The following is a 27,041-nucleotide window of genomic DNA, read 5'->3' on the forward strand; positions in this document are numbered from 1 at the left end:
CGGGCACTTCCGGCCTCCCGCTTCAGGACTGTCTTTGAAGAGGAGCTGGCGCCAGCGTTTCGGTGTGCTGTGCTGCGATTGCTGCTACAGAGAGCTGAGCAGGCAGTATGGGCGAGCTGGGAAAGCACAACATGGTGAGCCAGGGGCTGCTGTTCCCGGGTGGGAAAGAGCAGATGGTGAGGTGCGGAAGCCAGTGGGGTGTGTCCTACGCAGATCTGGCTGGAAACCTGCAGCCAGATTTCCTGTCCCGTGAGGTCCCATGTGGTCCCTGAAACTTCTTGACCCAAGGGCAGGCCTCTGAATAACTTAGCTGTGTGGGCTGAGTCTGCTTAGAGCACTGGGAGCCGGGAACTGTGTGTAGAAATATCTCTGTAGTCAACTTCAACATGCTTTTTGGTGCACCCATGGAAAGCAGGTTTCCAAACTTGGAGAAGCCCAGTTTCTCCAGTTTCTTCTAGACAGTCAGCACTTTGTATTTAACCTGTAAGTTCCATTTATAGTCAAGTTTGTGGAGGTTGTAAAAGGCATCTCATGTTTTGTGTATCACTCTACTACTATGCCATGAGTGGAATTGGTGATACAAAGTATTTACTAATGCTTAGGAGATAGCGAGTCTCACAAAGTAGAATTTAGCCGAGGGAGAACTGCTTCTAAAACACTCCAAAGGTAAGTGTATGCTAGCCAGGCCTGTTAGAGATTAGGATGCTAGGATACACATTTGTTATTAGGATTGTCCAGACATTTGGCTCCAAACCATTACAAAGGAGCCACCCCTCCATCCCCGATTTATAACCAGCCTCTAGGCCTAAACCTATGTCAAAGAAAAGGCCTCTAACAAGTTGCTCAAGGAGGCAGAAACTACAGAGTCACCACCAAGCTTTGGGCCTGGTGAGCCATAAAGTTATAGTTTTCTTTTTGAGAAAAGTATAGTTCTGCCAGGTGACAACTATTTGAAAAGTAAAACACTATTGTGTTAAGGACTTGCCTGATTATTCAAGGCTTTCATTTGAGCCCTCAGGCAGAGAGGAGGAACATTCTTGGCAGAGCTAGTTACAGGGGCCTAGGCCTTGAGAGCTTTTCCTAAGGGCCTGACATGACAATGCTCTGGGGCCAGGGCCTTTGTGGAGAAGTTGCTTTAGATCCTGAGATCCCAACTCTTTTCACCATATGGAGCTAGGGTTATCAGTCCCAAAGCCACTGTGGGCTTAGTCAATAATGTTCTTGAGATACCCTGTGTTCCTTTTGTGTAACATTGTTTGATTAGCCTCCTTTTGAGTTTATCCTATTGTATCATAATTTCTGCTGACTTCATAGAAGTCTCCCATTTCCTTGCATTCCCTTCCCTGGAAGTAGTGTACAAGATGCTATTCTTCTCAAGTTGCTCACTTGGCATGCATGGGACCCAGCTTGTGCAAGACCTCCCCACCTCAGCTTTTATCTTTTCTACCTTTTACTTGTCCTAACTTTCTCATCCCCTGTGACCTTCACCACAGGACCCTGTCAATGAAGAATGACCTGCTGTTTCAGGTTGCTGGTATACTTAAGAATTTATTCTGGGAATATCTTTGCTGTGTAACTCTCCCATCTGCCTAAGTGGCTAGACTTGCAAGTTGCCAGTCTGTATTTAATTTGTTCAAAGTGTAACCTGGAGCATGGACCTAAAAGACACTTAAGGATGATGGCATTTTCGGAATGCCAAATCTGTCTAAGTTGGCTCCTCTTTGAGCATTAGCCAGAGATGGATGCATGCCATCATTAAAGAGATTTTTTTCTCTATTAATCTCCTAAGTGTGTGAAGTGATTTCTCAGTGGGAAGGCCTATTAATTCTAGAACAGCTGTGTTTCCATCCTGTTTGAAAAAATGTTTCTGAGACAAGTTCTCTTATGTTGACTCTGGTGGCCTTGATTCCAATCTGTTGCTATACAGAACAATGACCTTGCTGTCCTCTATATTACACCTTCAAAATTTTTAAATGACTGTACCACCTCAGAGTTTTAAAATTGTCCATTTGAATCATGTAGTCGACTATCCAATGAAGTCCAGGAAACAGGTTCACATGTGGAGCATGGCTTCTGCCTTCAGACCAATATAGGAGGCATAGTTTGTTGTGTACACTGCAGGGGGATTCAGGGTAGACAGTCGGCTGCTGGAGTCACCATTGTGTAAAAAGACCTGATTGTGGTAGCAGGAATGCTTTTGTAAATTTCCAACATGTTTTAATTCATGTCATGGGAATGAGCATAGACCAGATTGTGTGGGTGTACAGTGTGGGAAGGTTATCTTAGCCAATGAATATTGTATTTGCAACTAGGTAGCTCATCTATGCAGATATGTTCAATACTGCTTGACACAGTAATGTCAGCTCAGAGGTTTAAGAAACAGGCCATTGGCTGTAACTGTGTCAGGTTATAGTATATAACAATATATATATATATATATATATATATATATATATATATATATGGGCATGGGCAAGATCAATATAACTCTTATTAATGACATTCCTACTATGAGGGAAGGGCCTACTCTTTTTCAAAGTCAATATAGTTAAGTTTTTTAAATCTAAAAAACTTACTTGTATTATTTTAAAAATCACGTATTGGTATCATTTTACAGTATTTTCTTTAAGTGTACTATTGCTCCTATATCTATTTGTTTCTCTTCTCCAATGTTTCTAGGTCATTAGTAGTTTCATTCCTTTTCTCTAAAGTGATGTTGATTTCTGTGTAGAGAAATGCTTCCTGTAGCTTAGGCTTGCCTCATGCTATGTAATTGAGAATTGCTTTGAATACCTAATGCTGCCTCTGCTGCCCATTGTTAGGAAGACAGTCCTGCACCTCCTTCCAGGCTGGGCCTTGGCTGGTCAGTGAAAAGGAAAAATAGATCAGTTAAGGAGTGACCTCCAATTTCTCTGGCTTTCATGGAAACTTGTAAATGAAGAGGGACCTGGGCAAGAATTGAGTTCATTGACCAACTGTGAAACTGGTGGAGTCACAGTGCAGAAAGGGAGGGTCAAGAAGGAGGGCCAGAGCTTTCCTGCTTTACAGTAGTTGAGATTATCAATGTGGAATTATGTAACTAATTTTAGATGATCCATAAATGTCCTTATTGCTGATTTCTTGGGGTTCACAGATCAGGGCAATCAAGAATGTGGATAAAGGTCTGAATCCAAATTGCTATAGTTAAAGTAGTTCAACCAAAATAGAAGATTTGGGTAAAATGGTGTGGCCCTGCCTAACAGGACTGATGTGCTCTAATACAAATCCCTAGTCTCTGGAGCACTGTTTCAACTTTTCAATACTTTTTGAAATTATAACTACATCTTATTCACATTCTCTTTACTGCCTCCAAGCCCTACAATGACCCCTTATTGTTTTCTAATTCATGGTCTGTTTTTCTTTAACAACAGTTACTGTGTGAATGTGGCCTATGTTTTCAGGATTTCCCAACTATGAGGCAATGGGTTCACTGCACTGGACATTAAGTGTGTAAAGGAATGAGGACATAAAGGTCCCTGTGCTTTGGATGAGGAACAGGATGTGCTCTAGGAGAGTGGAAGAATGTCTACCAAAATGCAAGCTATCTAGGCTAGGCCCTGCCTTGTCTGCTGGTCTGGAAGGACAGAGCTGGAAGGACTGTGCTGTCTGAGTCATTTGATCTCTGATGGCCCAGTAGGGGAGATGTTAATATTCTGTGGCCCATCTGAGTGGCCCTAGCCAATGAGGGATTCTGGGGAAGCTTAGCAATCAGGGGTACTAGTAGCAGGTAGCTTGTGGATTCTTTCTAAGATTCTTTACTGCTTCTGCTGTAGGTAGTTGTAAGGAAGACTACAAGCCATGCCAGGGTAAGTGTAGGGTGTTCAGAGGAGGTCTGCTGAACTGTCATTTGTGCTGGGATTTGGATGGCCCATGTGCTAGACTATGTTTCTGTTCCTCCATGTGGTGACCTGGCGATGGCCCTTCTCCTCTGAGTCTCCCTGTGTATGGGTTTCCTGGGGAGGGGGAGACTCTGCAGCCTTGGCATGGGAGGATATGATGCTTGTAATGTCACTGTCCAGTGTGCACACCCAGGTTTTGCTTTTGGTGTGCAGTGGGAAGACAGATTGGCAAATTGAAGGTCTGGTTTCTAGAAGTTCTGAATATTGCATTCCATTTTCAAGTTTTTCTCATATAAGTTATATATAGTTTAGAAACTGGTAGAAAGATGGTGATGTGGATTTTCTTTTAGCAATACATAATTAGAATGCTTTTAATGTTCTGCTTCCACCAGCCACAATGGTATGATTCAGTGCAGTTTAGTTCCAGGGAACAAAAGGAGTTTCTGAGCTGCAGAGGTTTCTCAGGTGTGCATGGTGTTGGGTAGGTAGATAGATCAGATGCCACATCTTTGCTGTTATCCATGTGGCAGGAAGCAGTTTTAAATTATTCTTCTATTTTTTAGGATTGGCATCAGTGGGGCTTCGTTTACCTGAAACCCTAAGGGCGGCATAAGGGGCCGCAGAGCCATAGCAAGAGATGACCTCCATTTGCAGAGGGAGCTCTAGATCATGGGGCTTCCGTCTTTGGAAGTATTATCAGTAGCTGGAGGGTCAGAGCCGACAGTTTCAGGGTCACTTTGAGTTAATATTGTGAAAGTTGTGAAGTCTGTGTTTATTTAATTTCTATACACATAGAATCATAGGTAGCTGGGTAACATTGGTCAAGATCACACTTTTCTGGCTAAGTTTCTTTTGTTCTTTTGATTAAAGGTGAGTATATTTTCCTGCCTTTGTTCTTGGCTTTTTCTCCCTATCTGCTTTATACTTTCACAAATATTGTACACATTCTTGACTGTTGTGTCTTTGTGATAAGTATAGAAGTCATATTAAGCTAATCTGTATACTGTTTTTTCATAATCACATTGTAAAGTCTGAGTGTTTCCACTGTGAATGTAGGTTTGTAATCATCTTTCCTGTTATAAATTGTTGGACATTGTCATTGGATTGTATTCATTTTATGGTGCAAATTTACCATATACAACATCTTAATTTTGATGCATCATGTTCCCAGGGATCATGTATTTACTTCTTTACTTCTTTAGGTTTCATTGTTCTTGTTGTTATTAGTCTGTGGAAGACTTGGTTTATTGGATAAAAGATATTATGGGTCTTGGCAGGTGGCTCAGCACATATTCTTCTGGGGGATGATCTGAGTTCAGATACCTACACTCATGTTGGGAGGCTCATAATTACCTACTATTCCAGATCCAGGAGATCTGACACTCTCTTTTCTTGTATGCCACCTGTATACATATGGAAGATATTCTTTCTCATGTACAAACATACGCAAAAAAAAATAGCAATAAACTTTTTTTCAAAAGTGCTCGTGACTTATAAAGCAATTAGAGTAAAAAAAAAGGTTGCTTTATATGTACACTGATTCTTTAAAATATCTGTTTTCTTGCATTTGGTTTGTAAAAGTTTTCATTTGCTCACTCTGATGCAGACTTAAGGCAATCAACAGTCACAGGAAACAAAATGGTATCTATGTGATCCTAACAGACATCCTTTTCTTTATCATAAAAGAATGAGATCCTTTGGGGCTGGAGAGATGGCTCAGTGGTTAAGAGCATTGGCTGCTCTTCCAGAAGACCAGGTTCAATTCCCAGTACCCACATGCTAGTTTATAATCATCTGTAATTTCAGTCCTGGGGAATTCAAATCCCTCTTCTGGCCTGCGAAGTCACAGGTGTGTAAGCAGTGCACAGATATATACATTAAAATAAAGTACTTAAAAAGAAAGAATGCCATCCTTTTAGTGATCAAAACTATGTTCTACAGAGTCAAACATCAGAGAGCCTCAAGTGAATCCTCCAGTTTTGGTGAACAGCTCTTCTTTCTTCCCACTCCATTTTCTATTATCAGCAAAGGACAAAACTGGAGTATACATGATGAGTGCTAGCCAGTGATTTCCTATGGTTTAATTTTCATTAGAATCTTGTCATTGTTCTTTAAGGAACCATGATATATATTTGTAGGTATATCTTTTTGTCTTGTCTGGTCAGTGGTGCAATCTATGTTGTTCATTTTATTGTCATTTAAATTTATTGTTGTTTCTCTGGAAAATGATTGCTCTTCACCATTTCTTTTTTCATAAAATTTACTATATTATAAGTTCTCTGACTTTTTTTTGGTTGGGAAGTGTCTGTGGAGAGACAGTTTTAATTTTCTCTTTTTGATCTTACAGGCTTGCTTCTCCTCATTTCTTGATATATCTGTGTTTTCCATGCTAACTTGAGGTTTTTTTTTCTGCATAAGTGATTGATAAGGTTAATATATTCCTTTATGCTTTTAAAATTTTCTCAAATATTATTGTCTCTGTCTTAATTAGCTTCAGCTTTCAATATAATGTAGGCTAGAGTCATCTGAGGGAACATCAACTGAGGCTTGCCCAGATCAGAGTCCCTAGTTACTATGTTTGTGAGTAATTGTCTTGATTGATGATTGATGTGGAAAGATCTTCCATGTGGATGCCATAGCCTAAGCAAGTGGGCCTGAGATGGAGAAGAGAGCTTGGTGAACAAGAGAGAAAGCCAGTAAACAAAGTTTCCCTGTAGTTTTTGCCTTCAGTTTCTTGCTTGAGTTTTTATCCTAAGCTCCCACAATTGTGGGTTGTGATCTGGCAATATCAGCCAAATAAACTGAGATGCTTAGAAAATTTAGTCACAGCAAGAAACAAGTGAATTAGATCAAGATGTGGTACATCAAAAAGTGGTTTTGTTGTTGGGTAGAATATGAGAATGTTGTCTTTTGGAGGAATGTAGAAGATATTAGTACTTTAGATGGCAAAAGTCATAGAAAGCTGCTCACAGAGCTTAATCGACTGTTCTTGTAGGACTAGGAATATGGGAGTGTTGAAAGAAATGCAGACAGTGGAACTTGAGGTCATAGGATTTCAGTAAGAAATAGACTCCATGAAAAGTTTAGCTAGAGGTCATTTACATACTATTTTGTTCCCAAGTCATTCTTATTTTCTCCATTCCCTGAGAAATTGAGTAAGGCAGAATTAAAAAGCAATTTGCTGATTTCTTGGACAAAGTATTGATTTTGCTAGGTGTTTATCACTGACGACTCATTGAGGTCCACAGTGGAAAAGAAATGTGATGCAGAAAGAAATGAAGAGTCAGTTTCATAGAGGAAAACAGCACAAGGTAATTTCAAATGGCATCCTGTGGTGAAACAGAGGCAGGAAATTTCAAGAAGGTTAGCACCATTAAAGAGAAGGTCCTTCTTGGCATTTGAAACCTAGGAAGATACCCTAAGGGTAATACTGTATCCATCTAATCCTTCAATTTATGGAAGGAATAGGCAGCTTGATTCCTAATCTGTAGAAGAAACTTCATACAGAATGTTCTGCAACTCTGGTCTAAGTGTGGTAGCATGCATAACAACTTAGAAGCCAAATTTGGGGGATGTATTGGGAAGCAAAAAAGGTTCAAAATTTATAGATCATAGATTCTTCCTCTGTGGTGTCAGTTGAGAACTGTTGCACCCATGTATGTTTGGCAGAGTCAAAAGCCCAGTGAGGATACTGTGAGAGTTCATTGCATGGAGCTGTGAAGATGAAGCCAGTGTTGTATTTGAGATGATAGGATGTTGAGTTACCTAAGCTATGAGACACCTGTCATGGGGAGCTGCATACAGGGAGTGGAAATAGCAAAGAAGAGACATGTATGAAAAATTTCAGTGATAGAGCTATTTAAGCCCTTTGAGAATGAAGCACCACCTGCCTGAGACAGAGCTCCAGGATTTGTTGTTTGCCCTGCCAAGTCTTAGTCTTGCCTTGGTTCAGTCTTCCCTCACTGCCCACATTTCTTTCTTTCTTTTTAAAAAAATTATTCTTGTCTCCATGTATATAATACATCCCAACTGCAGTCTCCCCTTCCTCCATGCCTCCTAGTCCTCTTCACTGCTCCTCTCTCTACCAGATCCAGTCCCCCTCTATTTCTCTTTAGAATAGAGTAGATATCCCAGATAGCAACAGAACCCTGCAGAACAAGTTACAGTAACACTAGGCACAAACTCATATCAAAGCTCAACAGGGCAACCTAGTAGGAAGAAAACAGTTCCAAGAGCAGCCAGAAGAGTCAGAGACACGCCCCCCAACATACACTGTTAGGAGTCACACAAAACCAAAAACCACCAAGCTATGCAACCAAATGCAGAGGACCTAGTGCAGACCCCTGCAGGGTCAGTGACTGCTGTTTCAGTCTCTGAACCATTATGAGCCCTGCTTAGTTGATACTGTAGGCTGTGTTCTCCTGTGTCCTTCAAATTAGGAAAAATTTTGACTTTGATTTTTTTGAAACCATTTTTCTGGGCCTTTGAGCTGAGATTCTTCTCCTTCTATTCTTATTATTCTTAGATTTGGTCTCTTTATAGTGTTTCAGATTTCCTGGATGATATGCTTCAGGAAATTTTTAGATTTAACATTTTCTGATTCATATATCCATTTCTTCTATCATACCTTCAAAGCCTGAAGTTCTCTTTCCATGCTTTATATTCTTTTGATGAAGCTTGCCTCTCAATTACCTGTTCAATTACCTAGATTTTCAATTCCAGAATTCCTTCAACTTGCATTCTTTTACATTGCTTCTATATCCATTTCTAAGTCTTGAACATATTCATTTATTTCCATCAACTGTTTGTTTGCTTTCTCTAAGGGATTTGTTAATTTTCTCCAGTATTTCATTCATCTTTTCCCTATCTTCTTTAAGGGATTCATTCACTTCCTCTTTAAGGACCTCTATCATCTTTATAAAGTTGGTCTTAAGTTAATTGTGCTTCAAGTGTCTTGGAATATTCAGAGACTGCTGCTGTAGTAGGATAGCTGGAATCTGGTAGCAATGCATTGTTCTGCTGTTGTTGATGCTGGTGTCCAGTCATCTGGGTTTGAGGTCATTGTTGGTCTAGGTGCTGATTTCTCAGTTTGTCTCGGATGAATGTTCTGTTACTTGGTTTCTATTTGCTCTCTGGTTTTCTGGTCTGTGGCCTATGCTTGAACAGGAGTTCTCACCCCAAGTTGGGGCCTGGAAATCTTGCAGTAGATGTGGCCTTTGTTCCAGCAGGGAATATCTCCCCAAGTTTGGGACTGAAAAGGGGGAAGAAGGGAGGGAACTTGGGGATAATATGAAGGGAGTACCAAGAGAGTGGAGGAGGTCTGTAGGCAGATGGCATATATTGACTTCTGGCCAATAGTGTATCCTTTGTTTGAGCAAGGGGTTTCCACCCAAGAGGGAAGTAGGATTGGGGATAATGTTGGAGAGTTATTGAAAGAGTAGAGGAGGTCCACAAGTAAGGAGGCTAAATGGGTTTCTGATCGCTGGCATGACCTCTGGTCCATCAGGGTGTCTTTACCTCAGTTTGCTTACTTGTTTTCTGCCTGGTATGGTCTGCACTTGAGCAGAGGATATCCATCTGATTTGGGAATGGGGACATGACTTTGGGGGTGGCAGCTGTAGGGTTGGTGGGGGATTGTATCTGGGGGAATATAGGAATATGGAAGTTTCATGGGCTTGTGGCCTGCCTACCTATTCTTCTGGCTGGTGTGGCATGCACACGAGCAAGGAATGTCTGCCTGAGTTGGGGGCTAGAACACAGCCATATTCTTCTCTTTCTGAATGGGTACATATCGTGTGCTTAATTTTTTTCTTAATTTTACAAGTTGTGACAGTCAAGAGATTGTTTTGAGTGTCAGAAGAGACATTGGGCATTTGTGCTGTTTGGGCTGTTACAGATTATGAGGATCATTGAACTAAATAACATTTTCATTTTTTTCTTTGTATTTATTCTTCTTTCATACAATATAACCGGACTGCAGCCTCCCCTTCTTCCATTCCTTCCAGTCCCTGCTAATTCCCATTCTCCCAGATCCACTGCTACTCTGTTTCCCTTCAGTAAAGCGTAGGCATCCCAGGGATATCAACCAAACACAACCTAACAAGATGTAATTATGGCTAGGCACAAACCCTCATGTGAAGGATGACCAAGGTAGCCCAATAGGAAGAAAAGGGTCCCAAGGACAGGCAAAAGAGTCAAAGACATCACGATTTCTACACTTAGGAGGCCCACTAACATTCCAAGCTAAGCAACCATAGGTATGCAGAGGGCCTGTGTAGTATAATTTCTAATAGGTTTTAATAATAAAAGTCAGGAGTCAGATATAGGAGTAAATGCTGAGAAATCAGAGAGACAAAGGAGCAAGCCACAGCCACACCTTACCTCCCCAACTTCCCAGTCAAAAAGAGACTGAGCGCCTGTTTCCTCCCGCCTTATCACTTCCTCTCTCTGACCAACCATATCACTTCCTGTCTGTCTGTACAGAACTCCAAACCTCTCTGGTTAACTTGTGGCTAGCTCCACCCTCTGACTCCAAGCAAGCTTCGTTTGTTAGAGCACAAACAAAATATCACATTTCCCCCTTTTTTGTCCAAAAGTTTTTAAAAAAATTGTTACAATTAATATTAGAAAACCTATAGACAATAATTACAATAACTATATACAATATATATAGGCATTAAATATACTAACAATGTCTCGTCCATAGCAATTGACAAATTCAGAGAACATACTCCATATCTGTTCTATCTTGGTGAGTTCAAAAGGTTGTATCTAATTCACTTTCTATCCTAACATATATTACTATCCCCAAATTACCTTTTGATGTCTCTCAACTTTGTACATTCTATAACTCTTTAGTGGGTTTCTTTTTTAATCTGGTAACAAGGAAAACTGTAACTATAAATATAGAGTCTCCAACTCCATCAGAGACCGGAGAAGCAAATAATATTACCTTAGTAAACACGAAGTACAAGAAAGTAACTTTCAAAATATGTAAGAAATGATAGGAACATCTGGCTGCTTGGACAGTCACCCAAGGTTACTCTACAATGTTGGGGCATCATCTTTGACCTAGCATACCTAACAGACTTTTTTGTGATGCAGGATATTCTGAAGGGCTGTCCTGCCTTGTCTTGGTAAAGTTTAGCAGTCCTTTTGTGCCCTGCTTGTCAAATGTGGAGAACAACAATTGAGGCAAGGGCACTTTCTTGCCCAGTGGCTTTCTTTTGCCACAAATAAATTAAACTCCATGTGGAGTTTCTTCAATGTCCGTCATCCTCTCCAATGTTGATTGGTGCTGCCAGGAGTAGACATGTCACATTATCATAAGGAAAAGAAGAACCTATGTTATTAAAACGTCTTAAATGCTATATTCTGTAGATCTCTGAAGTATTTGAAGATGACCTGTCTATCTAAAATATATCTGTCTGTCCTTGAAAACATACATAATATGACAAGTTTGAGTATAATAGGTGACTAATTACTAGTCTGTATTTCCTTATTATCTTAAGTTGTTGGTAATAATAACTTTCAATGGCTAAAAATTTGCATTACATTGTTGAGTAAGTTGCATAGGTATGATACCTGAAGCAAGATTAGAAATGTATGTACCATATGTTTTAACAAAAATAATATCTACTTTGTATCATAGAAAAATCCAAGTCAATGTAAAATATTTAAAGCTAGTAGTTGCTTGTTTTGTTTTAAACATAGATTTAATAATTTACCTTTCTATCCTATTTCTATATCTTCCCTTATTTCTTTTCAGAGTAGATTAGTAATCTCCCTTTATGCCATACATACATACATACATACATACATACATACACACACACACACATACACACACACACACACTTTTTTCAAAACATTCTCCGTTTTTCAACTTTTTTTCCTGATCATTACCAATAACAACTTGTAAGCAACCCCCTAAACAATAACAAATATCCATAACACATCGAATGACTAAAAGCCACCCACCCCACCTCTTAGGTATGTGGGCATCAAATTCTGAAATTTGTTTCCTGCTGTCTGTGGACAATGTCAACTTTTTGTGTTTGTTTGTTTGTTTGTTTGTTTGTTTTTCAAGACAGGGTTTCTCTGTGGCTTTAGAGGCTGTCCTGGAACTAGCTTTTGTAGACCAGGCTCGTCTCGAACTCACAGAGATCTGCCTGCTTCTGCCTCCCAAGTGCTGGGATTAAAGGCATTCACCACCACCGCCCAGCAACAATTTCATCTTAAGGGAATCCTGAAAAGAAAAATTTGGGTTAATTGTCAAGTCCTGGGAGAGGTAGATGTATCATTTGTTATCCACTCTCTGCATAATGGGAAAGTGCAGGACTTTTCTCAAGTCCTGGCTAGAGTAGTCTTAGCTAGCCACCTTGAAATTGTCCTGAGTAGTTTATAGTCCAAAGCCAATCTTTAGGTTATGTTTTACAAGTTAGTGGTGTTATCATAGTCCTGTGGAATTGTCATTATGGGGCCCCATCATCCTTTTGGAGAAATCAAAGGTCACTGCTAGGCATGGTCATGGTTCACTGCAAAAACTTAAACATTTTAAATGTCATATGCAGCAGATCTCAACGGGGTTAAAGGATCAATTTTTGTTCTGTACATCCAGAGTACAAATTATAGATTGAGGAAATTGCTTATGTATCATTTCTAATGGCTGATGTACAAAATACTGGCACAGGATGGGGCTATTTAACATCTACTGTGGGAGAACCTTCCATTGATAATTCTCTTAACTGGCTGAGAATTATTATAAATAGGCACCATGAGGCAAATTTTTCTGTCTTTTTCTTGTAAAGGTATAGTGAAGAAACAATCTTTGAAATTGTTACTATACGAGGCCATTGTTTAGGTAATAGAGAAGGCAAAGGGCTCCAGACTGTGGAGAACCCATTGGCTGAGTTACCTTAAGAGCTCTTGGAACTGTTACCACTCTCCATTTTTCCAGATTTATTTTTAATAACAAATACAGGAGAATTCCATGGGCTGGTTGATTCTTCATATGCTGAACAATGAACTGCTCCTGTACCATTTGTTCTAAGGCCTGCAGTTTCTCTGTTGTTAAAGGCCATTGCCTAACCTATGCAGGTTTGCCTATCAGCAATTTTAAAGGGCTGTTGGTGCCTTTGAGAGATCAGCAGCTGTTTTGCCTGTTCTTGTACAACCTGAATGGTCAGTGACTGGCGTAATATTTCCCCATAACCATATGTTAATTTATGGTCTGTTTCTAAGATTGGGGGGATGTTAATCTGAGTGTTTCATTGTTGTAACAAATCATGTTCCCGCAAATTCATAGCTATGTTACCACATATGGCTTTAGTTTTCCTCATTGTCATTTTGGTCCTATACATTCAACCCATCTTGTGCTGTTTAACCTGAGATGATAGCATTCCAATCCCTAAAAGCTGAACTTTTACCTCCTGAAGAGGCCAGTTTGGATGCCATGATTCTGGTGCAATTATTGTGACATCCACACCTGTGTCTACAAGACATTCAATGACAATGTCATTTATTCCTGTTTTTGATTTGGGTTTTTATTTATAGAAGTTTGCCAGAATAATTGCTTTAAGGTTTCTCCTGAATTTTTTGTTTTCTATAAAGTTGTTCTTTCATCCAGAGCAATATGGTTTCTTATAGGCATTAGGTTCTTTAATTGCTCTGGGAAAGAGTTTCCTCCTCAGTTACAGGAAATGACTGAACTGAATTTGGCATGGGGGCTTGAAAGAGGACCCTCAAAGTGTTTCCTGATGGCAAAAGGTTACTGTCCCTTGTTGACCTGCATTCATTTGTTTAATGCTTGCCTTTGGCACACCTTCTGCATAATCCAGAAGGAAGGGGTATTCTGTTTGAATTATGCTTAGAAAAAACATTGTTTCCAGGAAGGCCCTGCCTACAATCCCTTTTTAAGTGACCTTGTTTGTCACAATTGAAACACTGAACATTTCAAATTTTCTTCAAACCTCTTGAAATCACCTCTCCTATCCATGTATCACCATGAGATTCAATATTGATTGTATTGATTGTATCTCGTACCCATTCCTCCAAGGGTGCTTATCCTTTTGCACTGTTTGTTGGCATTTTCAAAAGCCAGAGATTCAATTATTATTTGTCTAGCTTCTGAATTTGGTATCCTTCTATTTACTGCTGAAGTCAATCTTTGTAAGAAATCCATGAAGGTGTCCTTTGGGCCCTGTATAACTTTAGTAAATGACTCAATTTTCTTTCCCACCTCTCCAATTCTGTTTCAAGCATTCAAATCAGCTGTGCAGCACAAAGCCAGAGCATGGTCATCATATAGAGATTGCCTTTGTACATTAGCATAATCTTCCTGTTCAAGAAGTTAGTCTTGGGAAATTTCCAAACCCCCAGCCCTACATTATTGTTCAATGGTCTTAGCCTCATCTTTCCACCAGGCCCTCCATTGTTTTGAGGATCAGGCTTCAAGACCACGGTAAGCAAGTCTCTCCAGTCTCTAGTGATAATTCTGTTACAAACTGACCATGAGTTTAACATCTGCTTCACAAAAGGTGAATTTATGCCATCTGAGACCATTGCTTCCTTGAATCTCCTTATAGCTAACATTTCCCCAGGTGTGTCTGTTCAACTCTTAAACAGCCTTGAGGATGTCTGTCATTTGGCAGATTTTCCCATCAGGTGACTGGATAAATTAAAGTTGGTTGTTTGGAAACCTTAGGCCATTCTTCTCTAACCTTATAATGCAATGCTGAAACTGGTTCTCCATTAAATTCCTCTGTCTGGCTCTGAATTGCTCCATGATCTGTCTTATTCAGTTTTTCTAGACTGAGATTAACCACCTTTTTTAGTGATAAAACAAAAATGATAAAACTGATAATGCTTCCAGCATTCCCTCGGTTTTTTTTGTTTTTTTTGTTTTTTTTTTGTCTTCATTTCAGTTTTCAGGTCTTGAACCATTTGAATCATTTCCTTCATCTGTTTGATTTTTTTTTCTTGATTTTTCCTTGCTTTCTTTAAGAGATTTGTTGATTTCTTACCTTTTTTTGGTTTGCCTTTTCCTCCATTTTTTTCCATTTTTTTAGTTTTTTTCTTCTATTTCTTTAAGGGATTTTCTCATTTCTTCTTTGAGGTCCTCTATCATCTTCATAAAGTTGCTTTTAAGGTCATTCTCTTCTACTTCATCTGACTTGGGACATTCAGGTCTAGCTGGTGTAGCATCCCTAGACTCTGGCTGTGTCATGTTAGTCTTTCTGTTGTTGAATATGTTCTTATAGTGTCGCCTTCCCATTCCTTCTTCCAGTGGGTACAGGTGGAATCTCTCCCTCTCCTAGTGGGTACAGGTCCAAGGCTCTCTCCTGATGGGTGTAGGTGGGTCCAAGACTCCAATGGTGGCAGATGCTAGATGGTTTGGCTTGCCTCTAGGTCTCTCTGGGGGATTTGATGGCAGGACAGGTCTGGAGGCCTTGGGTCAGGGGACTCCAACAGGAAAAGGTGATTACTGTAAATGCCATCCTAGAGCCTTCACCCAGTAGCTGATGGAAGCAGAAGCAGAGATCCACAACTAAGCACTGAGCTGAACTCCTGGAATCCAGTTGTAGACAGGGAGGAGTGATGAGCAAAGGGGTCAAGACCATGCTGGGGAAACCCACAGAAACAGCTGACTTGAGCAAGTGGGAGCTTATGGACAGCTGGGGAACCAGCATAGGACCAACCCAGGCCCCTGAATGTGGGTGTCAGTTGGGAGGCCTGAGCAGTCTATGGTGCCTCTGGCAGTGGAACAGTATTTATCTCTAGTGCGCAAATGGACTTTGGGAGCCCATTCCCCATGGAAGGATACTCTCTCAGCCTAGATACAGGAGGAGGGCCTACGCCCTTCCCCAAATGACGTGACAGACTTTGATGGTTTCCCATGGAAGGCCTCATCCTCCTTGGGAAGTGGATGGGTGGGGGCCGGTGGGGGGGTATGGGAGGAAGAGGTACTGGGATTGATATACAATATAAGATTGTTTCTAATTTAAATAAAAATCTATAAATAAAAGACTGATGTTTATAATTGACATTACATAAGTTCCATCTAAATTACTTATTCTCTAATTTAATCACTCCATTTTCAAACTGTCCAGCATATTATCATACAGAGACCTAAATCCCTCCATTGTAATAGTGTTTTCTATTTTTAATGTGGAAAAAACTGTCTCCCCCTCTTTAAAAAACACACTAATTCTGCTCCTTTACGAATACCCAATTCTGTCATCAAATCTGCCAATGAATATGGTGGAGCTTAAGGCTTCATGGCACGTCTGATTAGAAAACACCTGGCACAGAGCTATGCAGATCCATGATTGTCCCTTCAGTTTCTCTGAGCCCTTGTTATCCCTGCTTAGTTGATTCTGTGCACCACATTCTCCTGGTTTCCTCAACCCCTCTGGATCCTACAGTCCTTACCCCCTCCTTCCACAGGATTCCTGGAGCTCAAGCTAATGTTTAGGAAGGGATCTCTGCATGTGCTCCCATAAGCTGCTGGAAGAAACCCCTCTGATGACAATTTCGCTAGGTACCAATCTATGATTATAACAGATTATAGTTATGAATCTTTCCATTGATTTTTTTTTTCTTAGTCAGTTGCATTTGGTCCTACCCTAGTTCTCTGAGCCATCCAGGTTTTAGCTCGTGACCATCCAGACAGTGTTAGGCATGGGCTTCCTCTCACAGCTTGGGCTTCAAGTTAGACCAATCATTGGTTGGCCACAAGGAACATACCAAAACATAAAAATGGAATGTAGAGCAAGCTAACAGTCACCAATTCTAATTGAAGAGAAACTCAAAGTGATAACCACTAAAATTAGGAAGAAGACAAGGCTGTCCACTCTGTCCATGCCTACTCAATATAGTACTTGAGGTTCTTGCTAGAACAATAAGACAAGGAAAGGAGATCAAAGGGATACAAAATGTAAAGGAAGAAGTCAAACTTTCAGTATTTGCAGATGATATAATAGCATACATAAGTGACCTGAAAATTTCTACTAGGGAGCTCCTACAGCTGATAAACACCTTCAGTAATATGTCAGGATACAAGATTAACTAAAAAAAAAAAAAAATCAGTATCTCTCCTATATACAGATAATAAACAGACCGAGAAAGAAATCAGAGAAACATCACCCTTTATAATAGCCACCAATACCATACTGTCTTGGGGTAACTTTAACTAAATGTGTAAGACCTATATGATAAGAAACTTAAAGTCTTTGAAGAAAAAAATTTAATACATCAGAAAATGGAAAGATCTGCCATGATTTTGGATAGGGAAGATCAACATAATAAAAGGACAATCCTATCAAAAGCAATCTACAGATTCAATGCAATCACCTAAAAATCCCAACATAATTCTTCACAGACCTTGAAAGAACAGTATTGAAGTTGATATGGAAAAACAAAAAACCTAAAATAGCTAACACAATCCTTTATAATATAAAGAAACTTCTGGAGGCATTACCATCCCTGACTTCAAATTCTGATATAGAGCTATAGTAATGAAAATAATTTGTTATTGGCATAAAAACAGACATGTAGATTAATGGAATCAAATTGAAGACCCTGATATTAATCCACACACCTGTGAACACTGATTTTTACAAAGAAGCAAAAATTGTACAATGGGAAAAAAAGCTTCTTCAACAAATGGTCCTGTCATAGCTAAATACTAACATGAGGAAAAATGCAAATAGATCCCTATCTATCCCCATGCACAAAAATTAAATCCAAATGGGTCAAAGACCTCAACATAAATCCAGTTACACTGTACCTGATAGAAGAGAAAGTGAGAAGTAGCCTTGAACACATGGGCACAGGAGACCACTTTCTAAATATAACACCAGTAGCCCTGACACTAAGAGCAACAATTAATAAATAAGACCGCCTTTAACTGAGAAGCTTCTGTAAGGCAAAGTGCACTGTCTATAAGACAAAATGACCACCTACAGAATGGGAAAAGATCTTCACCAACCCCACATCTGACAGAGGGGTGATCTCTAAAATATATAAGGAATTCAAGAACTAGACAACAAAATACCAAACAATCCAATTATGAAATGGGGTACAGATCTAAAGAAAATTCTCAACAGAAGAAACTCAAATTGTTGAAAGACATTTAAGGAATTGCTTAACATCTTATCCATCAGTGAAATGCAAATCAAAACAACTTTGAGATACCACCTTATACCTATCAGAATGGCTAAGATCAAAAACACTGATAGCAGTTCATGGTGGAGAGCATGTGGAGTAAGGGGGACACGCCTCCATAACTGGTGGGGGTGCAAACATGTATAGGCACTTTGGAAATCAGTATAGCATTTTCTCAGAAAATTGAGAATCAACCTCAAGACCAAGCAGTACTACTCTTGAGCATCTACCCAAAGGATGTACACTCATACCACAAGGACATTTGCTCAGCTATATTCATAGCAGTAATACCCAGAACCTGTAAACAATCTGGATGCCCCTTTTCTGAAGAATGGATAGGGAAAATGTGGTACATTTACACAGTGGAGTATTACTCAGAAGAAAAAAAAAAAGCAGAAAAACAATGACATGAAATTTTCAGGGAAATGGATGGAACTAGGAAAAAAAAATCCTAAAGTGAGATAACCCAGACCCAGAACAAACATGATATGTATTCACTCATAAGTGGGAATTAGATGTAAATCAAAGGCTTACCACACTACAGTCTACAATCCCAGAAAAGCTAGGTAAAAAGGGGGGACCCTACGAGGGATATACATTGAAGGCCCCAGGAAGGGGAGATAGTTAAAGATGTCCTGGGAAAACTAGGAGGGGGTGAGAAGGGAGAGTATGGTGGATGGGAACATGATGGATTGAGATGGTAGAGTTGGGGAAAGGATGGAGGTGGAGAGTAATGAAAGGGATACCTTGATAGAGGGAGGCATTGTGGGGTCAGGGAGACCTGTGACTAGGGAAATTCCCAGGAATCCACAAGGATGACCCCAGCTAAGACTCTTGGCAGTAGTGGAGATGTTGCCTTAACTGGCATTCCCCTTTAACCAGATTAGGGACCACTATAATTGTCATCATAGAACCTACAGCCATTAACTGATGGAGGCAGATACAGTGATCTACAGCCAAAGCACTAGACTGAATTCCTGGAGTTCAGTTGAAGAGAGGGAGGAGGAATATATGAGCAAGTTGTGTGTGTGTGGGGGGGCATCAAAATCATGATTGGGAAAACCACAGAGGCAGAAAGATCTCTGTTAGTTTAAGACTAGCCTGGTCTACAAGAGCGATTTCCAGGACAGCCTCCAAAGCCACAGAGAAACCCTGCCTCACCCTCCCACCCCCAAACCTCATGGTTGATTTAATGAAAAATCTCCTAGACAGGATGATGCATTTAAACATGTGTCTCTCTTTTGTGAATTTCTTTGGATTGCTTCTGAAACCTTTCTTAGGAGGAGCCTTTCTGGGTGAAATTCCTTATTGGGGGTGTGACATCAGTCTCTATAGCTTCAACCCATTTCCTGTTCTTTGTGTCTACTGTGATGTGTTTGAAACCAATCAGCCAGCTTCCTTCTTGTGCTGTCATGCCTTCACCACCCATATACACTCTGTCTCTAAATCACATAAGGTACAGTAGAAACAATTGCTATTCAGTGCTAAGGCAGTGTGATAGCCCGCTGTTTTAATTTTTTGTTTGTTTTTGAAGACAAGGTTTGTCTGTGTAGCTCTGGCTGTCCTGAAAGTAGCTCTGTACACCAGGCTGGCCTCAAAATTAGAGAGCCCCCTGTCTCATAGTCCCAAGTCCTGGGATTAAAGGTGGGCCAACATTCCTGGCTATTTTTGTTTTTTATTATTGGGTGATGGGCCTGGAATGTAGGTTTTTGTACATGTCAAACATATGTTGCTGTACTGAGCTTCACCCATATTTTGAATTTTAAAATTTAGTAGAGGATATCATTCTGTTTCCCAGGATGGTTTATATTCATGATATTAATACTGCCTGAGCCTTTTGAGTCATTGGATTGCAGGTGCATGACCGAGCTTCTTCTTGCCTGTTGTGTTTGTTTTGAAAAATGTTTAATGAATGTATTTTACCTGTATGCATGGATATGCACTACATGGGTACCTGGTCCTCATGGTGATCAAAAGATGGTCTCAGAAATCCTGAACTTGGAATAATAGATAATTGTGATCCCAGTGTAAGTACTGGCAATTGATCCCACCTATATGCAAGACCAGCAAGAACTCTTTCCTACTGAGCCATCTCTCCTACCCTGTGTTGATTATTTATGGTTGATATTTATATTGGTAATGTTTTCTTCTGTTCATTTGTAGCTTGTTAAATACGCAGTGCCTTTTAGTAAAATCTTATTGATGTTACAGTTTAAATTAGGGCACGTCTGGTTCCTGGAAGATGAATACAGAAATGGAGTGAATACATAATTTTTTGTAGGAACTTCAATACATAACTTCTGAGTTCTTTGTATCTTTTGTGTTTGTTTGACCAATTTTTGAACAGAAAACAGGATCACAATATGTTCTTTTGGCTGTCCTGGATCTGATTGCATAGACTAGGCTGATACTCCACTCAGAGGTAAATGCACTTGACTCTGCCTTCTGAGTGCTTGGTTTAAAGGTGTGAGCCAATATACCCAACTTGTACATCTTATTTTTCTTTTTTGTAGTTAGTAATTGTTCATATAATTTATCTCATGTGTACTCTGTACTGTTGATCTATTTACTTGTCTCTTTATGTTTGTTAATAGTCATTTCTCTTTCAAGGTGATATTTGATTCGAAAGGTAGAGAAATGACAGAAGTAAACCTTCTATTCAGTGTCCTTCTAAAGCAACTTGGTGATTACATTATAATGTCTATGTCATTGAATAAGTGTGGGTAGCAACGGAATTATATGACTAAACTGTCAAAGAAGTATACATTTACAATGTTGACAGTTTCATGTTTTCTGTTGTACACATGTATGGAATATTTTAGAATGCAGTGACCTATGATGATGTGCATATCAACTTTACTTGGGAAGAATGGACTTTGATGGATCCTTCTCAGAAGAATCTCTATAAAGATGTGATGCTGGAGACCTACAGGAACCTCACTACTATAGGTAAGACTGACTTTTCATTCATGTTTTAAATAAGGGAACAACTATTCCTTGGTTATTGATGCTCTTCTGTAATTTGATTGAGAAAGAAGAATGAGGTGAATAAATTAGGCATGGTTCTAAGGTTCACTGAACATGGTAACTTAAATTTTGTATAAGTTTCAATAATATAACATACATTTTCTGGTACTACATTGTAGGATACAGTTGGGAAGACCATCATCATACTGAAGAATATTATCAAAGTTCTAGAAGATATGAAAGGTAATTTTCATGTGCAAGATGACACAAATGCGCCTCTGAACAAATTGTAATATAGAAGTTTTATAAAAAAGCAATAGCATAAATAAGCACAGCTTAAAGTGAATTGATAATTATTTAATTCTCACACAATCATATACCTCAATTTCAGGTAGGTGAATTGCATTTGCATGGCATTCTTTTAAGAAGACAAGGAAACAATGCCTTAACAGATACCATTTGAAGTATAGCAGCATGAGAACTATGCTGTAGAACTTTCAATCCATATATTTCATACCACTCATATTACAAAAGATATATGCATTGAAGAGTAGATCTTCTTAACCTTCTAATGGGCAAATTGTACATAGTAAAGCTAATATTACTCATATACTTGTGACTATGCTAAGCTTAGTGTGGGGGCAGTTAGGATTAAGAGTCAGGGGGCAATTGTTATGGAGAAACTTTAATCCCTATTCAAGTCTATGAGGAACAGAAAGTCAAAATGTGAATTCAATGTGAAATTCTTCCTTTAATAGGTAAATCATATGCCAGTCTGGATAGAAGCCATATGAGCATAGGGATATGGAAAAATGTAATATGTCTCTCTCAGAGTAATTAGAAGTTATAGCTCAGTCCCCACTTTGAGTATACTTGTTTAATTTGATTCAATTGTAGAAGTAATTGGTTGTCCAGCTTCATTGTTAATACATCAACAAACTCATACTGCAGAAAGCCCTATGAGTCCTAGGACTGTGTAAACACTTCTGTTTGTCCTAGTTCACTTAGCAAATGTAGTATGACTCAAAGTATAGGAAAACTTATAAATGCAATAAGGGTGGTAAAGCTCTGGGTTTTTCCAGTTCTCTTTAAATATGTGAGAAATCTCATATAGAAAAAAGATTCTGTAAATGTGAGCATGTAATAAAGGATCTTACCACCACAGGCATCATCAAGAACGCAAAACAACATGAGTGTAAATACAGTGATAGAACTGTAAGATCTCATTCTTCTTTACAATTGGACAAAACTGTAAAATTAATCCATACAGATTTAAAGATTCAACAATGCATTGAATGTGGTAAAACTTTTACATGTGTCAATCATCCTTGCAGGAATGAAAGAAGTCAAACTGGAGAGAAAACTTCTGTATATACTCAATGTGTTAAAACCTTTGCACATGACACCCATCTTCAAAGGCATGAAACAACTCATACTGGAGAGAAACCCTATGAATGTAATCATTGTGGTAAAGTCTTTGCACGCCGCAGTAACCTGCAAATGCATGAAATGACACATACAGGAGAGAAACCCTTTGAGTGTGATCAGTGTGGTAAAGCCTTTGCACATCACCAAAGTCTCCTACTACATAAAAGAACCCACACTGGAGAGAAACCATATGAATGTAATCAGTGTGGTAAAGCCTTTGCACATCACCAAAGTCTCCGGCTACATAAAAGAACCCACACTGGAGAGAAACCCTTCGAATGTAATCAGTGTGGTAAAGCCTTTTCATTCCCCAGTCACCTGCAATTACATGAAAGGACACATACTGGAGAGAAACCCTATGCATGTAATCTGTGTTCTAAAGCCTTTGCTCATCGAAATGATCTTCAAAGGCATAAAAGAACCCATACTGGAGAGAAGCCCAATGAATGTAATCAGTGTGGTAAAGCCTTTGCTCGTCACAGTACTCTTCAAAGGCATAAAAGAACGCATACTGGAGAAAAACCCAATAAATGTAATCAGTGTGGTAAAGCCTTTGCTCGTCACAGTGCTCTTCAAAGTCATAAAAGAACGCATACTGGAGAGAAACCCTATGAATGTAATCAGTGTGGTAAAGTCTTTGCAAGTCACAGTAGTCTTTATATGCATAAAAGAACCCATACTGGAGAGAAACCCCATGAATGTATTCAGTGTGGGAAAGCCTTTGCTCGTCACAGTGCTCTTCAAATGCATAAAAGAATCCATACTGGAGAGAAACCCTATAAATGTAATCAGTGTGGTAAAGCCTTTGCTCGTCAAAGTGCTCTTCAAATGCATAATAGAATCCACACTAGAGAGAAACCCTATGAATGCAATCAGTGTGGTAAAGATTTTGCACGACTCAGTCATCTGCAAATGCATGAAATGACACATACTGGAGAGAAACCCTATGAATGTAATCAGTGTGGTAAAGTATTTTCATTCCTTAGTCATCTGCAAATACACGAAAGGAGGCATACTGGACAGAAACCCTATGAATGTAATAAGTGTGGTAAAGCCTTTTCATTCCCCAGTCACCTGCAAATGCATGAAAGGACACATACTGGAGAGAAACCCTATGAATGTAATCAGTGTGGTAAAGCCTTTGCACGTCACCATAGTCTCCGACAACATAAAAGAACCCACACTGGAGAGAAACCCTATGAATGTAATCAGTGTGGTAAAGCCTTTTCATTCCCCAGTCACCTGCAAATGCATGAAAGGATACATACTGGAGAGAAACCCTATGCATGTAATCTGTGTTCTAAAGCCTTTGCTCATCGAAATGATCTCCAAAGGCATAAAAGAACCCATACTGGAGAGAAGCCCAATGAATGTAATCAGTGCGGTAAAGCCTTTGCTCGTCACAGTACTCTTCAAAGGCATAAAAGAACGCACACTGGAGAGAAACCCTATGAATGTGATCAATGTGGTAAAGCCTTTGCATGTCACAGTACTCTTTATATGCATAAAAGAACGCATACTGGAGAGAAACCCCATGAATGTAATCAGTGTGGTAAAGCCTTTGCTCGTCACAGTGCCCTTCAAATGCATAAAAGAACTCATACTGGAGAGAAACCCTATGAATGTAATCAGTGTGGTAAAGACTTTGCACGGTCCAGTCATCTGCAAATGCATGAAATGACACATGCTGGAGAGAAACCATATGAATGTAATCAGTGTGGTAAAGCTTTTTCATTCCCCAGTCATCTTCAAATACATGAAAGGACACATACTGGAGAGAAACCCTATGAATGTAATCAGTGTTCTAAAGCCTTTGCTTGTCACAGTCATCTTCAAAGGCATAAAAGAACCCATACTGGAGAGAAACCCTTTGAATGTAATCAGTAGTCTTCAAAAATCATGAGAGAATGTCCATCCTGCAGAGAATCTATATAAATGTAACCAGCGTGGCAAAGTTTTGCACTTTATACATGAGTAAAACTTTTTGTGTGAAATCAATCTGTTAATACCTTTGCATATTACAGTAGTCTTGGAGTACCTGAAAAAGATATGGAGGGCTCCTTATTATAAAGAATTTGGTAAGATCTTTTGCCAATACGCTTACATTCAGTTAAACAAGAGTGTTTATTATGTAGAAAAGAATTAGACAGTGTGGGCGATCTATTCAAGCATTAGGATGACTCTTTTTATATTGTTTGCATGAGCGAACTCATGGGAAAAAATGAACTTAAGAATTTATGAATCTCTATATGTAGGGTAAAAGAGCCAGCCAAAGAAACACACTGACCCTGAAATCAGAGCAAGTGAAAGACACAAACTTTGGCCGTGAATCCAGAGCCAGTGAAAGAAACACTTTGGCTCTGAAACCAGATCCAAAAGACTAAAACAAACAAACAAACAAAAGGACCACTGAAAAAAAACACACTTTGGCCTTGAAACCAGAGCCAAAGAAACACATTCTACCCTTGACAAACTGAGCACAAAACCAACCATTCCCTGATAATGAAATACGGCCAATCTCAGGTTCTTTAAGCTCAGTGATTTAAATCCTACCATCCCACTCTGAAAATCTCCAAGGAAAAACTGCCCATAAGAAATACTATATAAAAGTCCTGTGTCTGTTCAGTGGCAGAGGGCCTTTTCCACCTTGACAGACGCAGCCACTTTCCTGGATTCCTCTTTTCCAACTAAATCTCTTGAATCAGAGTTTGGGATGAAGACTTTCATTCACCGTCTTGGAGCAGAAACTCTGTAGTAGAGTGGAGAAGAGAAGCAAGGACACCTCTGCTGGGAAACTCCCTTAGGGAGTAAAACAGAGGTAACAACTTTTTGCTGGAGTCAGAGCACTGCTACATTTCTGCAGTGGTTTCCCTCTTAGTTAATTGAAGCAAAAGAGTACCAATTTGGGCCGGAGCTGAGAAGAAACAGACATCTTTGTTGGGAAACTCTCTAGTGGAGCGGTGCAGAGAAGTAATGGACACCTCTGCTGGGAAACTGTTTGTAGAGTTGATTGAAGCCCAGGATACCTTCCCTTAACAGCTGTGGGTATAACCTTATTTCTGACAGTCAGCATACATTTTTCTTCAGAGCTCTAGGTATCCAGGATAACTTCCTTCCACAATCTGGTATAGCCTGACTTCCCTATAGTCAGGATTCCTTTCTCCTCACAGCTGTAGGTAACCAGGATACCTTCTTTTCACTGTGTAGATATAGCCTGACTTCTGACAGTCAAGGGACCTTTCTCTTTAGAGCTGTAGGTATCTAGGATACCTTACCTACACAGCTTCAGGTATAACCTGACTTTCCAATATAGTACCTTTCTCTTAATAGCTGTAGGTACTTTCCCTTCACAGCTGTAGGTAAAGTTTAACACACACACACCCTAGCCTGTAACATACTGAATTTACATGATAATGTAACCCTTTTAGATTTTATACTTCAATTATAAGAAATAACTAATTCAGATATAAACCTTTATGGGTTTGTATTAGTTCCTTTTCTGTTGTTGTGATATAATGCCTGTCAACTTATAAAAGAGTTTAATTTAACCCTAGGTTCCAGAGGGATACAGGACTCCATGAGAGTGGCATGACAACAAGTGTCAAACATGGCAGCTAAAGCAGGAGGCTAAGAACTCACATCCTTAACCTGTAGTATAAAGCAGAGAATGGGAACTGTAAATAGTGTGTGGATGTAAACTCTCAAAGCCTATGCTCCCAATGATATATTTCCTCCAGCAGCCCAACATTTTCTAAATCTTCCCAAGTGATACCACCAACTTAGAAGGATTGATTTCTCTGACTTCAAGCCTACATGCTTACTTTCTGTTACATGAACCAATTCATGATGAAGAAAAACTCTGTAAGTAAGCCGTTATGTGCCTCAATACCTGTTATAGGAATGAATGCTTGCAAAAGAAAAACTTTCATGAGTGAAAATTTGCTTAAAGAGTTGTTTTAATTATGTGATGCTTGTGTTTATATGGGAATGTAAATGTACATGCAGGTTCCTGAGAACGTTAGACCCTTGGATCTTGTAGCAGGAATTACAGGAAGTTGTTAAAAATCAGACCTTGGTCCTGGGAATGAATATATCTTAACTGTCCATCCATGTCTCTAGCACTGTAAATATTTTAAAGCCTATTTATATCATTGTGAAGTGAGGAAATAGGGACAAACTCATACAAGAGAAAAATCCTATTCATGTAAAGGATTTGGTAAAGACTTCAGACCTCACAATTGTCTTCAGCTTCAAGAAAAAAAAAATCTTGTTCCATTTCTTTTTCATGGTAGCCTTGAAGGAAATAAAGTAAGTGTGTCTGTGAAAGGGTGGTGGGTTGTTGTTCCTGGTTTTGTTTTTCGGATTTTCAGAAATTCCCTTGAGATTTTGTTGTTTGTTATTCAGCCTGGCTTGGATTTCTGTAATGATTTAGGGATACACTTGGACTCAATGATCCTCGTGTGTTTGCCTCCTGAGTACAAGTCAAAGGGTAGATGGTATACTGTACCCAATATGTGCTGTTTTGTAAACACAATTTAAAAATGTTAATGTTAAGATGCTTAATTTAAGAGAATAGAAGAAACATTAAATACCTTATGTGTA

The 27,041-nt window shown here is 39.4% G+C and overlaps 1 protein-coding gene across 1 annotated transcript; it reads left to right on the forward strand.

Moving 5' to 3' along the window:
- Nucleotides 1-27,041, forward strand: LOC100770581 (zinc finger protein 431). Its single transcript, XM_027406841.2, has 4 exons — nt 1-134; nt 20,867-20,993; nt 21,191-21,254; nt 22,346-27,041. The coding sequence occupies exons 1-4, from the start codon at nt 108-110 to the stop codon at nt 24,324-24,326; spliced, it is 2,199 nt and encodes a 732-aa protein (XP_027262642.2). The 5' UTR covers nt 1-107; the 3' UTR covers nt 24,327-27,041.

The sequence above is a fragment of the Cricetulus griseus genome, chromosome 3 (assembly GCF_003668045.3).
Source record: "Cricetulus griseus strain 17A/GY chromosome 3, alternate assembly CriGri-PICRH-1.0, whole genome shotgun sequence".
NCBI lineage: Eukaryota > Metazoa > Chordata > Mammalia > Rodentia > Cricetidae > Cricetulus > Cricetulus griseus.